Raw genomic sequence first — 15,238 nt, 5'->3', positions numbered from 1 at the left:
TTTTGGACACAGAACGCTATCTGTTAGCGTATGTATGAACTAGGTGAGTGTTGAAAGTAACCGTTGATGAAAACAGGATTCTAAATATAAAATGTTTTACTACTGCGATTGAACCAATCTATGAAATTTACATTAACTTTCATGACAGTATACTTTCAATAGTTTTCAAGTATAATCTATACTATACTTGCCTGATCAACAGAAAAGATGACTATTTATTTATGCTTTCAATGTCAATAATATTATGCTCTCTAATACTGTTGGGCTAGCTGATTTTTAAATTAAATTTGTTCTATATTCTATAGTTTGTTATTTTTGTATTTCATATTTAGCGTTTTTTATTGTTTCTGAATAATGTGAGAAAATTCATCAAGCCTATGTCACAACACTCATGAAGGTGCTGTAAATTAGCTGGGGGAAAACAGAATAAAATAAGTTTTTTTTCTGACCTAATTTAGTAAGTCAAAGAATTGGGTTTCAAAAAATCTATTTAATAAATCAGTATTATTCATGTTGCTATCAACTTACATTTAAACTTATTCTATATTATTCTCATGCAATTGGACTGTATTTATGGATCTTATTCAAACACAATAATCAGATTATTTTGAAAAGCCATGTTTTGACATATACAAAAGTACAATAATAATTATCAGAGGAAAATGAAGTTTGATTAAAGATAATCTCTGATTATGATTGAATGCTACAAACAATAACTACTGAGTCTATGGTTTATCATCTAAACCAACTAGGATATACAATAATATAATATAGATTAACAATAAACTTATCAATTTCTAACGAATATAATAGAGTCAATTATCAATTTCGCAAACTGTCCTTCCAATCTAAATTGCAATATAGATATAGACAAATATAGAATTCAATAGATTGATTTTAATCAATATGAATGAGCTTACTACATATTATCTACATTAGTCTAATTTTGTAAATATTGGTGATTACCGTACCAATTATCTCAAATCAATAATGGGGCACCTATTGGAAATCAATAATGGTAGTCCCGGTAGATTTAAAACCTTTTTAAAAAATGAATAAATCAGAATTTTCATGAACTTCAATTCAAATTATTATTTAATATTCAAATGTCATACATTAAAATGAATAGCCTACAGTCAACAATAACTAATATTGAGATTACAATAGCTAAAAATATGAATTAATTGAAAAAATATGAATGTTAAAAGATAGTATAAATAATCGCATTGGAATGTACTGTATAAATGAATATACAATAATTAAATTCACAGTTACGTAGTTGAATTAGCAGAATTGTGGTTGGATATTAGTTAGAGAAAGAACAAGTAATTTTCCAATTATGAGAATCATTTGTAACTTTTTCTGTATATATTCAGTGTTTCCATTGGAATATTCATCACCGAAATATGTGACTAGAGATAACGAGATCTTCATCTGGTTTGAGTTTTAGTACCAGATATCAATAATATGAGTACGTATTGTACATTTTTAAATATTTTTTGTTTTAATAATATCGTTATTAAACGAAAATCCCAATTAAAAGCTGTATTTAAATTTTTTGTTGTTAATTTTAGTGAAATTAATGATTTATGTCAATGGTTGAAGCAATATTATCAAAAAGTTGAACTCATATAGAGCATTCACAGTCAATAATATTGTTGTGAAGAATGCACAAATGGAATCCTAAAAGTCTAATGATTATTGTTTCTGGTCACTGGATATAGGTACCTTTATTTTCCACAATCATGAACGATTTGAATATATTTATTGATGTTGATATATTCATTACAGATTGGAATCATCCAATTGCATTACAAATAGACCACAATAAAATCAAAATAGTATTTTCAAATAGTTTGTAGCCAGATTTGATTTGTTTGGAAATATGTGCAGATTGTACCTACTAAACAATATAAATTCAGTTGATAATAGTGATTGTAATAGAAAATCACTAATTTTATTGTGAATCGATTGTTTTGGAGTCTGATGTAACTTCAGTTCCAAGTCAAACTAATTGTTACACCTTTATGCAATTTGCTGTGCGGCTGTTACTTGAATGGTAATAGAATAACCAATGAGGAGTAATCTATTGTTATAAAAACAGGAAAAAGTAATATTAATAATTATATTCACTGAAAATTAACAAATATGTTTGTCAAGTTTTCAATTTTTTTTCAACTGGTAATATAAGGAATAAAATAGCGGTATTCACAAAAGAAACTACTCTAGTTTACTGGTAACTAACTTTTACTCAATCACAAGACATAGTGTTATCATCTATTCTTCATAATAAATAACTTTTATAAAGTTAATAAATACAATAACTACAAAGTTTTGCACGATTCTTCAGAACATTTTGGTCACTTTACTTGGCACATAGTAAATAAGTGTATGCGATTTAATATAATATGGGCTTGATTTGCCACTTTTTATGGGATGAGTCGGGAGCTCAAATATAGATATATATTTAATTTTGAATAGGATTAAGATAAACTATACCTAATACTCAATTGATAATGGATAAAATATTTAGACATTTAAAAATACAAATTACCTATTATGTGCTGATAGGTACGTAGAATAATAAATATTTGTGCTCTATCAAGAATAAGAATGAAAATGTATATATTCTTATAAGGTATGAACAATAATATAAGAAATTTCAGCAATCAAATATACAAATAATGTTGAAAGAATGATCATGTATAAAATCGAATAAGAAGATGAAATAAATAGGACCAAGATTCAATCAACTTTTCAAAGTTGAAAATTTTCAACTTATGATTTCAGAACAAATTAATTATAATAAAAAGAGCCAGAGGATTTCTCCTTCATTACTATATGAACTAGAAAAGTATATTGCTATGAAAAAAGCAAGATGCATAGATTTTATTATTTTTGATTGTAATCGTTTTGTTTCAAACTATGCAATCAAATGGATGTGAATTGAATGTATTGGATGAATAGAATGTGGATAGATTGATGGAATAAAACTATTTGATTTTAAGATAATTGCTTAAGAGTAATTTATTATTTTGCAAAAAATGCTTCAAAATTGAGATTTATGTCATCATTAAGATGGTTGAAAAGTTCTTTTGAAATGTATCAACATCTAGTATATTAGATTTTGTAGCCAAAGTGGATCAAACATCAAAAGTAATGCTTTCATAATTAGATTTCAAATTTGAGAACATTCAATTTTCCGTTATCTATGGAAAATCTAGAAAATCAACACTGAACTCATTATTTTCGACTGGCTACTATTAATTTATTTTATATTATCCAACATGAATATTATTAAATCATTTATCTATTGCATAAGGCAAACAAATATAATCAGGGAATCTCCCAAAACGAGTAGCTTATATTTTCAGAGTATTATATTGTGAAATCATATAACCAATGATAACTGAAATTCATTACCAACTGAATACAATGAATAAGACACTTTAGTGTCTGTATAACATTCTATACTAATTATTATTTATCATAACTATAAAACTATGAGTAGTTTATTTATAATATTATTTTGACACCTTTTTCGTATTATTTTATCTCTAGGTTGGCGAAATCATTATTTATTTCACTGAGAAAAGATAAGACAATACCTGTTGTTATTAGAACAATCTCATATTCATCAATTGATTTTACTCTACATCTTTTATTGTTTTCTGTAACCAGCCTAGCTCCTACTGTGATTTCTAATCCATTAAATAATTATTACATAGCACATAAATTAATACATTTCTAGGCATATTGATACCAAGTATGTGAATAATTATATACATACTTTGATATTATATATTTGGGAATAAAATGTGTTGATCAGTCGGTGCTTGAGTTTAGTGCTTCATTTTAGTGCTTCTCTAAACAGCAATAAGTGATTATTAACTAGAAGCATTGCTTTCCATTATTAATATTTGAGATCGGTTTTTCAGAGAATGAGCTGTGTTATACGGCACGTTAGCTGTACAATTTTTAGACTAGTTAAAAATGTTCCACCTAATATATCTATAAGTGTAAGATTAAAACACGTTACCATAGTTGTGACTGAGCAACCGTTGAAATGTCACTCGCTTATTTTAGTTGAATAATATTAATTTATTTTAATAATTTTATTTTGCTTGAGTGCACAGGACGGGTCAAGACAGGACGGTGCGTGTTTTAAGAATGAAAGAATGAGTGTGATAGTGCATGTGTGTGTTTGCGCGCAGTGCTTTCGAAAATGGATTAATAATAAATAAAGTCCATCAACATGGACCATAATATGGATATGGACAAGTGGACTACCTAGTAATGATTATTTTCAACATCATTTATATTACGTTGGTGTATGTGTGTAGCTTCCACAAGTCAATAATATTACTATGTTACAATTTATCATACATGTGGCTGTGTGAGCAGTTCTCTTCACAGGACTTTTCAGTATTTGGAAAGTGTTTGACTTTAATGAATTTTTTAATTCGAGAATTGAGTTACCGTATTATATAGTTTGCAACAACATCAGATTCACTCGGTGATAATTGTCAAACCACTTTTTTCTTCAAAGATAGCATCATTATTTCTCTTTGTTTCATTCAACAATTCAAATACTGTTGTTAATTCAATATTTGGTCTATTAATTGTTGAAAAGTATCAATCAAACCTTTCAATTTCTGTAATCAAATCAATTTGAGAGGATTTTCAAGTTCAGTCGATATTCAAGTTTTTTCTGTTGAGAATCGAAATTTTTATGTCACAAAACCATATCTCATCTCTTCAAAAGCTCATCGATCTATCTCCTCCTAGTTAGTGTCATCAAGGACAATCTCTCTTTGTTCTTCTATTTCAATCATTTTGGATAATTCTTGCATGTTACAAATAAATTCCATCACTGAAATCCTGTCATAGAATTGGCTGTATACTGTTGGTATACGTATCATATGTCATTTTCAGCAATAAAAGCTCCATATATAATATAAAAATCCCATATTTCTCCCTCAATTGACAATCTTAAATCATGAGGATGATCAGAAGGTCATCTTCACTCCATCACATTTCAAATATCCATAACTCAAAATCAAATTCAAATCAGTTCAATTCCAAATTCGATGGTATCCCCTTACTCTCATACATTCGATGTTCACATATCTTCCAACTCACCATTGAAAAAATGTTTTCCTTATTCAAATAACATTCTAATACTCTCAAATTCCTGAATGAGAATACAAAGTCCTGCGAAGAGAGTCCAACTCCAGTAAAAAGCGAGCAGTACGAAGATTAATTTGAGCTGCACCGTGACAAAAATAAAACATTTATAACAATTATTACTACACGAATAGAGTGAAGCATATTAATATTATTTTTCTTTAACTACTCACTCCCTCTCATTCTGCCTTCTCAATTTTAGATTCTCCCACTTTCTCACTCACATCATACAAATTAATGCACATATCCCTCATATTGCAGTTGGATACTTAGCCAAGTACCCTGTTGAGTAGGGATGGGTAGAAGGAGTGATGCTGTGGCCTGACAAGGAGGCGCCCCCTGTTGGGTCTTTCAGGAGCCTCGGGTTCGGTTCCCTCCTCCAGGGCTTGCTCCTCGTCCTCCTCCTGCTGAGTGACAGCGCCCATCACCATGGACTCCTTCGATGTCTCCACGGATGTCCCCTCAGCCTTCTCTGGGCTTTCGGTCAACACAAACAAGAAGTCACTGTCGGATCCAACCCGTTGGGTGCTGGTTGGCTTCTCGGTGGGACCGACTTCGGTGTTGACTCTCACAAAAAACTTGGCATCATCGCCCACAGGTCCACCTGTTGTGACAGCTGACTCCGTAGTGGACAATCCGTTGTTTGTGGCTTTGACGTGCAGTTCAACCTCCAAACTCGAGGTATGGTTCTCAGCTGATGTGACCTCTTCGGACTCCTCTTTCGAACTGGGGTACACAGACAGGGGTGGGAAAACGGCAACCCCCGCACCTTTCTCAACTTTCCCTTCGGTTTTCTCCGGTAGGGAAACATCTGAAGACTTGGCCTCCCTGAAAACTTCGTGTGACTCTTTCTCAATAGGTTTCGAGTCATCCTTCTCCTCAGACGAGTTGTTAGATTTGGAGGTGGTATTTGAGGGCTCAATGAAGGGCGAGTTTCCTCTCAAAGATGGCGGCAATGGTTTGGAAGTCAACACTACATTCCTCCTACCAGCAGGGTTTGTTTCCGATGCCTCATCAGATGTAATCCCGGCGTAATTGTGCTTCAGATGTATATCAGGCAACGGAATATCAGCCATCTTCTCAGCCAGTTCGTTGTCCTTGGCAACGGGTTTAGTTGTGGAGTTGAAAGCGGCTATTTCTTTGGTGAGTGAGTTGATTTCTTCCTGGAGCAGCTCGGGTGAGGTTTGCACGGGCTCCTCAGCGGCTGACATCTCCTGAGGGAGGACTTGGGACGACACCTCGGGCGCGAGAGTGGTGGAGGGTTGGAGTTCTTCGTCCATTGAGGCAGGGTGTACGGTAACCTCTTCCATAACGTCCACTTCAGTTAAACCTGAAAATATTTACAAAACTATAAAATTTGAGAAATGCTAATAGTTATTCATACTATTATTTAATTATGGAAATGGATGTACTATAAGGTTTCATTATTTAAAACAAATTTATAATTTTTTGTGCATACACTTTAATTTTGAGTGGTTAAACAATACTCATTATTCTCATCACTATAATTTATTTTTATATATTTTCTCACTATATTTCAATAATGTCATTCATTTCTATGGGGCTTCTTCATATTACATATGATATTATTAGGGCATTTCTTGTTTTCTTTCATGACACGATCGCTCTCGGATATTCGTCTCATCATGAACACTTGATAATGGGATGAATACCCGAAACAGGCCGTGTCTTAGAAGAAAATAGAGAGTGTAACAGTATATGAATGATGACAATTGAACGATGTTACATTAAGAGAATGTGTTATTTCGAATAAGAGAAAGTTCCAATCATCTTCCTCAATTCTTGGAGTATGAAAGTACTATGCTTCCACTATGCTACCAGGCTTCCACTAAGCTTCACTTTGCTTCTATGAAAGTATGCTTCCTGCTTTGAAGTTGCTATCGAGATTAGAAAATCATTTACAATGATAGAATTTCCAGGATTCCCAGGTAATATTTTTGCATTGCAACACAAAGCTTCACTATTCTCAACACTATTTCCTAAGTGACCAATCCAATTGAAACATAATCCACCAAAGACTGATCGAATAATGATAGAAACAGACTTACAGACATATACGGACAGTACAGTTGTCAATTTGAAAGATTTATCAGGGTTTGATTTACACAGAGATTCATACAGTAATACATTGATCAGACTGATGCAGACAATAAAGATTCTAATTTCAGAGATTGAGGGAGAAACCATGATTGAATCTCTCAAATTGCAATTATTGAACCCGGATTGGATTTCTCAATTTGGAACAGGGGTGCCCAGCCCCCCCAAGGGCAATGGTGCATGCCCTCCCCCAATCCAAGTGTAATGCCCCCCCTCCCAAAGTATCCCAATTCCCAACCCTTTAGTTTTTAACATTAGTCAGTGCTCATTGTATGACAATAAAATTCACATCTTACATTCTAATCTTCCAAAGGACATTATTCACCTTTGTTCTTGTGGGGAATTCATTCTGTTTTCATAATATTATAAAAATATATACCATCGTTTCTTATCTCTTTTGAAATAGAAATAAAGTATCTTTTTGATATTATTTTTGAGACTAGCAGTGCACCCGTTCTTGTTCGGGAGGACTAAAAAGTACAACATTACATCAGGGTAAACTACATGAAAAATATTTCAATAGGATACTAGAAGATAAGTAAGGGAGGCTTTGCTTTTTAAATGTAAAGGTTACTTATAAAAAGTTGAATAATAATATCATTGATATTCTTATATTGCAAAAGAATATTGCATAGCAATTTTGGTGAACATTCATACAAATTTGGAACGATTTTATTCATACAATATATAATGTCGGCAAGTTTATGTATTCTGTCACAAAGTAAAATTGTGACGGAAGATATTGCTAAATAATTAATAATATTATTGAAAGACGCTCGGCTATCAGCAATGCTAGCTGACCGCGGAGATAAGGGAGGTACCGATGGCGCACCATCTTCCGCGCATCAAGACGATTCCACCGCCTCTGGCGGCGGCTCAACTCCATCCCCTCCACTTTGGGGGAGTATTTAAAGGCCGGACGAGCCCCAGACCACAGCATTCCGCTCACAACCTTCCTGCTCCTGGTACAGCGGCCCGTTGGCTGCCGTACGTCCCCGACCTCCTGCCCTGGTACAGCGGCCCGTTGGCTGCCGTACGTCCCTAACCTCCCATCTCCCTAGGGCACAGCGGACCGTTGTCTGCCGTCCCTGTCCTCCCAACTCCCTAGGGCACAGCGGACCGTTGTCTGCCGTCCCTGTCCTCCCATTTCCCCAGGGCACAGCGGACCGTTGTCTGCCGTCCCTGACCTTCCATTCCCCCAGGGCACAGCGGACCGTTGTCTGCCGTCCCTGACCATCTATTCCCCCCGGGCACAGCGGACCGTTGTCTGCCGTCCCTGTCCTCCCATTTCCCCAGGGCACAGCGGACCGTTGTCTGCCGTCCCTGACCTCCCATCTCCCTAGGGCACAGCGGACCGTTGTCTGCCGTCCCTGTCCTCCCATTTCCCCAGGGCACAGCGGACCGTTGTCTGCCGTCCCTGTCCTCCCATCTCCCTAGGGCACAGCGGACCGTTGTCTGCCGTCCCTGTCCTCCCATTCCCCCAGGGCACAGCGGACCGTTGTCTGCCGTCCCTGACCTCCCATCTCCCTAGGGCACAGCGGACCGTTGTCTGCCGTCCCTGTCCTCCCATTTCCCCAGGGCACAGCGGACCGTTGTCTGCCGTCCCTATTCTTCCTTCTCCCCAGGGCACAGCGGACCGTTGTCTGCCGTCCCTGACCTTCCATTCCCCCAGGGCACAGCGGACCGTTGTCTGCCGTCCCTGTCCTCCCTTCTCCCCAGGGCACAGCGGACCGTGTCTGCCGTCCCTGTCCTCCCATTTCCCCAGGGCACAGCGGACCATTGTCTGCCGTCCCTGTCCTCCCTTCTCCCCAGGGCACAGCGGACCGTTGTCTGCCGTCCCTATTCTTCCTTCTCCCCAGGGCACAGCGGACCGTTGTCTGCCGTCCCTATTCTTCCTTCTCCCCAGGGCACAGCGGACCGTTGTCTGCCGTCCCTATTCTTCCTTCTCCCCAGGGCACAGCGGACCGTTGTCTGCCGTCCCTATTCTTCCTTCTCCCCAGGGCACAGCGGACTGTTGTCTGCCGTCCCTATCCTGTCTGTCCTTCCTTTTCCTACTCCACTGGAGCGGAACCGAGGCCGTAAGGCCGATACAAAATTACATCAAAGTGGTGTCATCAGAGAAGAGAGCGACCTTCACGCCGTCAGAAGCACCAGGAGGGGCTGTTCACGCCAGCTGAGGAACAAAGAAGAAGGAAGAGGAACTTCGACTTGCCTCCTATCCCCGCCCACATTACGACTGAGCAAAGTCATCCAGGAGCAACACCTGGGTATCAATCACCCACCTCTGAAGCTACTCAGGGTGTACGTGATAGATTGGCGCCCAACGTGGGGCACGAGGCAACGAAGTGAGAATTATCATGAGTGAACAAGGCGAGGCTGTTTTAGATGCTCAGCACCAGGAGCTGATAGAGGATCAGTCGGTCGAGGACATAAACCCCGAGGTGATAGCTGACCCCAGAGTTTCCTGGATCTATAGATTGAAAAAGGATGAGGCATTCAATCTTCTACAAGATTGGGGCATAGTGTCATCTGGAACACTTGCTGAGTTGAGAAAGTTGTTAGTAGAACAACATAAGAAGATGGCAGTACGTTATCCCAGCCCAAGACCCGGCATAATGAGCGGAAGCAGTGGGGGAAGTAAACACTTGGTGACAGGTACCCATACTGAGGTTAGAACCAATATTCACACAAACCCTCTCATGGACCCAGGGGCGGTATGTGACAAGGTAAGAAGCTGGAGACTGTCATTCGACGGCCAATCAGATGCTCCCAGCTTCTTGGAAAGGCTAGACGAGCTACAACAAGCCTATGGGCTCACTGGCAACCAGCTACTAGTCGCGCTGCCTGAATTACTGGTTGGTAAAGCTACTCTATGGATGCGTAATCGTCGTGACCAGTGGAAATCATGGGACAATTTTGTGACAGATTTCAGATCACGCTACTACCCACTTACCTATGAGGAGGACCTCGAGAATCTAATTCAGGCAAGGAAGCAAAGGGAAGGAGAATCGTTTGACGAATTTCTCGAAGATGTACTGACACTCATGAGGCGACGAGGAGGTTTCACAGACGAAAATAAATTACAGAGAGTGTATAAGAATCTCCTCCCTCGGTACAAATTGTATATTCGGCAATCGGATGTTCATAGTATTGACGAATTGGAAAAATTCGCGAGGGAGTATGAACAAATAAAAGCAGAGGAGAAACAGAATAGACAGAATTCGAGAGTTCACATGATTGAGGACACGAAAAAGATTACAAGGCTCAAGGTTGAGACAGTTATAGCCCCTACTAGTAACAGACCATCTCTTAGTGAATCTGAACCCATGTGTGGGCAATACAAGAGACCGGGGCACTGGAGATCACACTGTCCCGATATCCCACCATGTAAAAGGAGCGGAAAGAGAGCACTGAAATGTGTCTGTGATGTGCAGAAGGAGAATAAAACTCCGAACAAGACAGCAGTGATGCGAACGGCACACATGATTCCTGTGATTGAAGAGTCATCAAGGGACAACAGACTATTCATTACTGTGACAATCGGTGGTAAAAAGTGTCGGGCATTGCTAGATAGTGGCGCTGAAGCTAATTATATGAGTAATGAGGTTTATGAAGTTCTCCGGAAAATAGGGATGATACGGAAAGAACCAGCACGTCACCACGCGATATTAGCTGATGGACGATCTACCCCATTAAATGGGAAGCTGACAACTAATGTAACTATAGGACAAATCACAGTTCCACTAGTGGCGTCTATAATGGAAGGACTTGGACAAGAGTTGCTATTAGGCATGGAATTTATGCGTGAAAACAGAGTGAATATTCACACATTCACGAGAGAGGTAGAGTGGGATCCTCCCCAACTGAATCCTACAAGTCTGCTAATAATGTCGCGATCTCTCTTATTGGGGACTAAGACAACAGCAGTACCAACAATATCAGCTGTACAATCCGAATCTCAGGACAACAAGGATCGCGACAAAAGGATATTCATGCAGTTTGGTTTGAACAGGGTCAAACCCAATGCCTTGATTGATAGAAAGGCAGAGATGTCATATATTCCAAGGCAAGAATCCTGGGGCAACATTGTGATGGATCACAGGGATGAGATGACTGAGTATGAACAGCAGGCCACGATTCATGCCCCAGCCACCAATACAAGTGGTAGCTCCGAGAGTGATGTGGAAAAGTTAGTACCACCCCCCATTGATATGGTTGTAGAAGAGCCAACACAGTCTTTGACCATCAAGGAAGTAGTCTCACAGTCCCAGGATCCCAGACCAGGACTCTCAAGGAATAAGGATCCAGTGTTGTGTCACCGAGTCTCAACACCTGGTAAGCGTAAACGGGCTGGCAAGCCACGCATGAAAGTCCAATTTCCAGATGGACGATGTAAATATGTACCTGGTGGACCGGGTGTAGATGATGATCATAGTGAGTGGCATACACCTCTAAAGGTGATGCCTGGGAGGTGTACACCTCTTAAGGTGATGCCTAGATGGCTCACGCCTTTAAAGGTGGTGCCATAGAGGGCTCCGACCCCCCCCCCCCCAAGTAGGAGTGGGGTGTCACAAAGTAAAATTGTGACGGAAGATATTGCTAAATAATTAATAATATTATTGAAAGACGCTCGGCTATCAGCAATGCTAGCTGACCGCGGAGATAAGGGAGGTACCGATGGCGCACCATCTTCCGCGCATCAAGACGATTTCCACCGCCTCTGGCGGCGGCTCAACTCCATCCCCTCCACTTTGGGGGAGTATTTAAAGGCCGGACGAGCCCCAGACCACAGCATTCCGCTCACAACCTTCCTGCTCCTGGTACAGCGGCCCGTTGGCTGCCGTACGTCCCCGACCTCCTGCCCTGGTACAGCGGCCCGTTGGCTGCCGTACGTCCCTAACCTCCCATCTCCCTAGGGCACAGCGGACCGTTGTCTGCCGTCCCTGTCCTCCCAACTCCCTAGGGCACAGCGGACCGTTGTCTGCCGTCCCTGTCCTCCCATTTCCCCAGGGCACAGCGGACCGTTGTCTGCCGTCCCTGACCTTCCATTCCCCCAGGGCACAGCGGACCGTTGTCTGCCGTCCCTGACCATCTATTCCCCCCGGGCACAGCGGACCGTTGTCTGCCGTCCCTGTCCTCCCATCTCCCTAGGGCACAGCGGACCGTTGTCTGCCGTCCCTGTCCTCCCATTTCCCCAGGGCACAGCGGACCGTTGTCTGCCGTCCCTGACCTCCCATCTCCCTAGGGCACAGCGGACCGTTGTCTGCCGTCCCTGTCCTCCCATTTCCCCAGGGCACAGCGGACCGTTGTCTGCCGTCCCTGTCCTCCCATCTCCCTAGGGCACAGCGGACCGTTGTCTGCCGTCCCTGTCCTCCCATTTCCCCAGGGCACAGCGGACCGTTGTCTGCCGTCCCTGACCTCCCATCTCCCTAGGGCACAGCGGACCGTTGTCTGCCGTCCCTGTCCTCCCATTTCCCCAGGGCACAGCGGACCGTTGTCTGCCGTCCCTATTCTTCCTTCTCCCCAGGGCACAGCGGACCGTTGTCTGCCGTCCCTGACCTTCCATTCCCCCAGGGCACAGCGGACCGTTGTCTGCCGTCCCTGTCCTCCCTTCTCCCCAGGGCACAGCGGACCGTTGTCTGCCATCCCTGTCCTCCCATTTCCCCAGGGCACAGCGGACCATTGTCTGCCGTCCCTGTCCTCCCATCTCCCTAGGGCACAGCGGACCGTTGTCTGCCGTCCCTATTCTTCCTTCTCCCCAGGGCACAGCGGACCGTTGTCTGCCGTCCCTATTCTTCCTTCTCCCCAGGGCACAGCGGACCGTTGTCTGCCGTCCCTATTCTTCCTTCTCCCCAGGGCACAGCGGACCGTTGTCTGCCGTCCCTATTCTTCCTTCTCCCCAGGGCACAGCGGACCGTTGTCTGCCGTCCCTATCCTGTCTGTCCTTCCTTTTCCTACTTCACTGGAGCGGAACCGAGGCCGTAAGGCCGATACAAAATTACATCAAAGTGGTGTCATCAGAGAAGAGAGCGACCTTCACGCCGTCAGAAGCACCAGGAGGGGCTGTTCACGCCAGCTGAGGAACAAAGAAGAAGGAAGAGGAACTTCGACTTGCCTCCTATCCCCGCCCACATTACGACTGAGCAAAGTCATCCAGGAGCAACACCTGGGTATCAATCACCCACCTCTGAAGCTACTCAGGGTGTACGTGATAATTCTAAATCCTATACTATTAAACGAGCAATTTCTGTTTAGATGTTTAAATGTTTAGATGTTTATATGTTTGTATGTTTGTATTTCACCGGATCTCGAAAACGGCTCTAACGATTCTCACGAAATTCAGAAAATAGTAGGTTTATAATATAAAAATTCGATTGCACTAGTTCTCATCCCTGGGGAAACTCGCTGAAGGACATTAAAAGAATTTATTCATTCTTGGAAAAACATCTGATAATTTCGTCGTCTTTTGATGATGGAAGTGAGTGAGCGAGTGCATGTGTGTGGGACTGAGACAAAATTATGACTCAGCTGTTGAACTTTTGTACCTAATTCAATCAGGTACTTAGTGGCAGTTGTACAAAAGCCGGTTAAATTTTAATCCTGATTAATTCCAGTAGAACCAATCAGATAAGCTATCTTTTTGAGATGGTCTTCTGTGATTTTGTTCACGTGAAATTAATCATCAGGATTAAAATTTAACATGCTTTTGTGAGAGAAATTTTTGCATTCCTCTGCGAATTAATCTCAATCCACTGTGATTAGATAGAACCTTTCCGTATGAACTATGAATATTTATTATAATTTCTTCTTTCGTAATAATTTTTATATGCTTTTGTAGTTTTGTAGGTACTCCAGAGCGGAGCTAGGTGCCCCGATATTTATCATAAATTGGAACTGGTTGTCACTGATGTTGTGTTGTTGGTAGTATTTGATTTTTAACATTACAGGAGTAAATAACACAATTCGAACAAAATGTATCTATAAATGTTTTGGTTTTTGGAATAAAGATATCATCTGACAAATACATTTTGTAAATTCTATCTATTAATACCAAATATCTGGGCACCGAGCTTTGCTCGTTATTCATTCATTGATAAACAGAACTCAATTATTCGAAATGATTGGGGAAGGACTAACAGGCACAGTCCAAAACTGTTTCTTCCCCGAATTTTGATTTATACACTATAAAATTCATAGTTGGAATATTTAATATTCCAAAAAGTAGGTTATGTTTCATACACAAGTAAAATTTTTAGTCCAAATATTCGAAAACATAAAAGTTCTAATTTAGATTGTTTACATACCAAATTGAATAACAAAATAACACTCACTAATCACTTGTGAGTTGAATATGATCATGCAGTCAAAAGTTATGTGTTTAAAGTTTTGATCCTGGACGTATCCTTATGTGTGCCCCCCACTAGGAATTACTGAAATCTAATGAGTGATTCTCATAGAACATAACCCTCGTAAGGTGATTTCAGCTGAAATATGTTTCTTTTTTGTTAGGAAGGCCATGAAAAGGTATTATAATGGAAATTTGAATTTTGGCTGTAGGACATGATTTTCTATTTTTGGGAGTATTCCCCCTCCCACCTCTACTAAATTCAAAAATAGGTACCTCAGGGATTCTGTTCAGAATTAATATTGTTAATTAACGTGATGTGTGACTCTCTATCATTACTAGAAAAAATCCTAGTTGTATAGGGTAGAAGTGGTTGGTTTGCATAATTTTGAAAACTCCTTAAAAATACCCCTTTTTGAAAACTTTTAGCTCCAGAATCAAAAATCGTAGAATCCTGCACGACCACTCAATTTATTGGAAATTTTATTATCTTTAATATTTTAGAGAATGCTTTTTCTCGAAAAGTTAAAGGTTCTCAAGATTAAATAAAAAACTTGAAAAAAGACCGAAATTTTGGGAGTTTTGGGG

The 15,238-nt window shown here is 40.3% G+C and overlaps 1 protein-coding gene across 1 annotated transcript in view; it reads right to left on the bottom strand.

Moving 5' to 3' along the window:
* Window positions 1-470: 470 nt before the first annotated feature.
* LOC111054842 overlaps window positions 471-15,238 on the bottom strand; it is a 153,027-nt gene continuing 138,259 nt past the window's right edge. Inside the window, exon 7 of the mRNA XM_039425137.1 lies at window positions 471-6,517. Coding sequence (XP_039281071.1) covers window positions 5,457-6,517 — 1,061 coding nt within the window. The 3' untranslated portion in view covers window positions 471-5,456. The remainder of the gene's footprint in view (window positions 6,518-15,238) is intronic.

The sequence above is a fragment of the Nilaparvata lugens genome, chromosome 3 (assembly GCF_014356525.2).
Source record: "Nilaparvata lugens isolate BPH chromosome 3, ASM1435652v1, whole genome shotgun sequence".
In the NCBI taxonomy this organism is placed as follows: Eukaryota; Metazoa; Arthropoda; class Insecta; order Hemiptera; family Delphacidae; genus Nilaparvata; species Nilaparvata lugens.
Note: the sequence above shows the minus strand (reverse complement) of the source record. Positions and strands in the feature narration are given on the sequence as shown.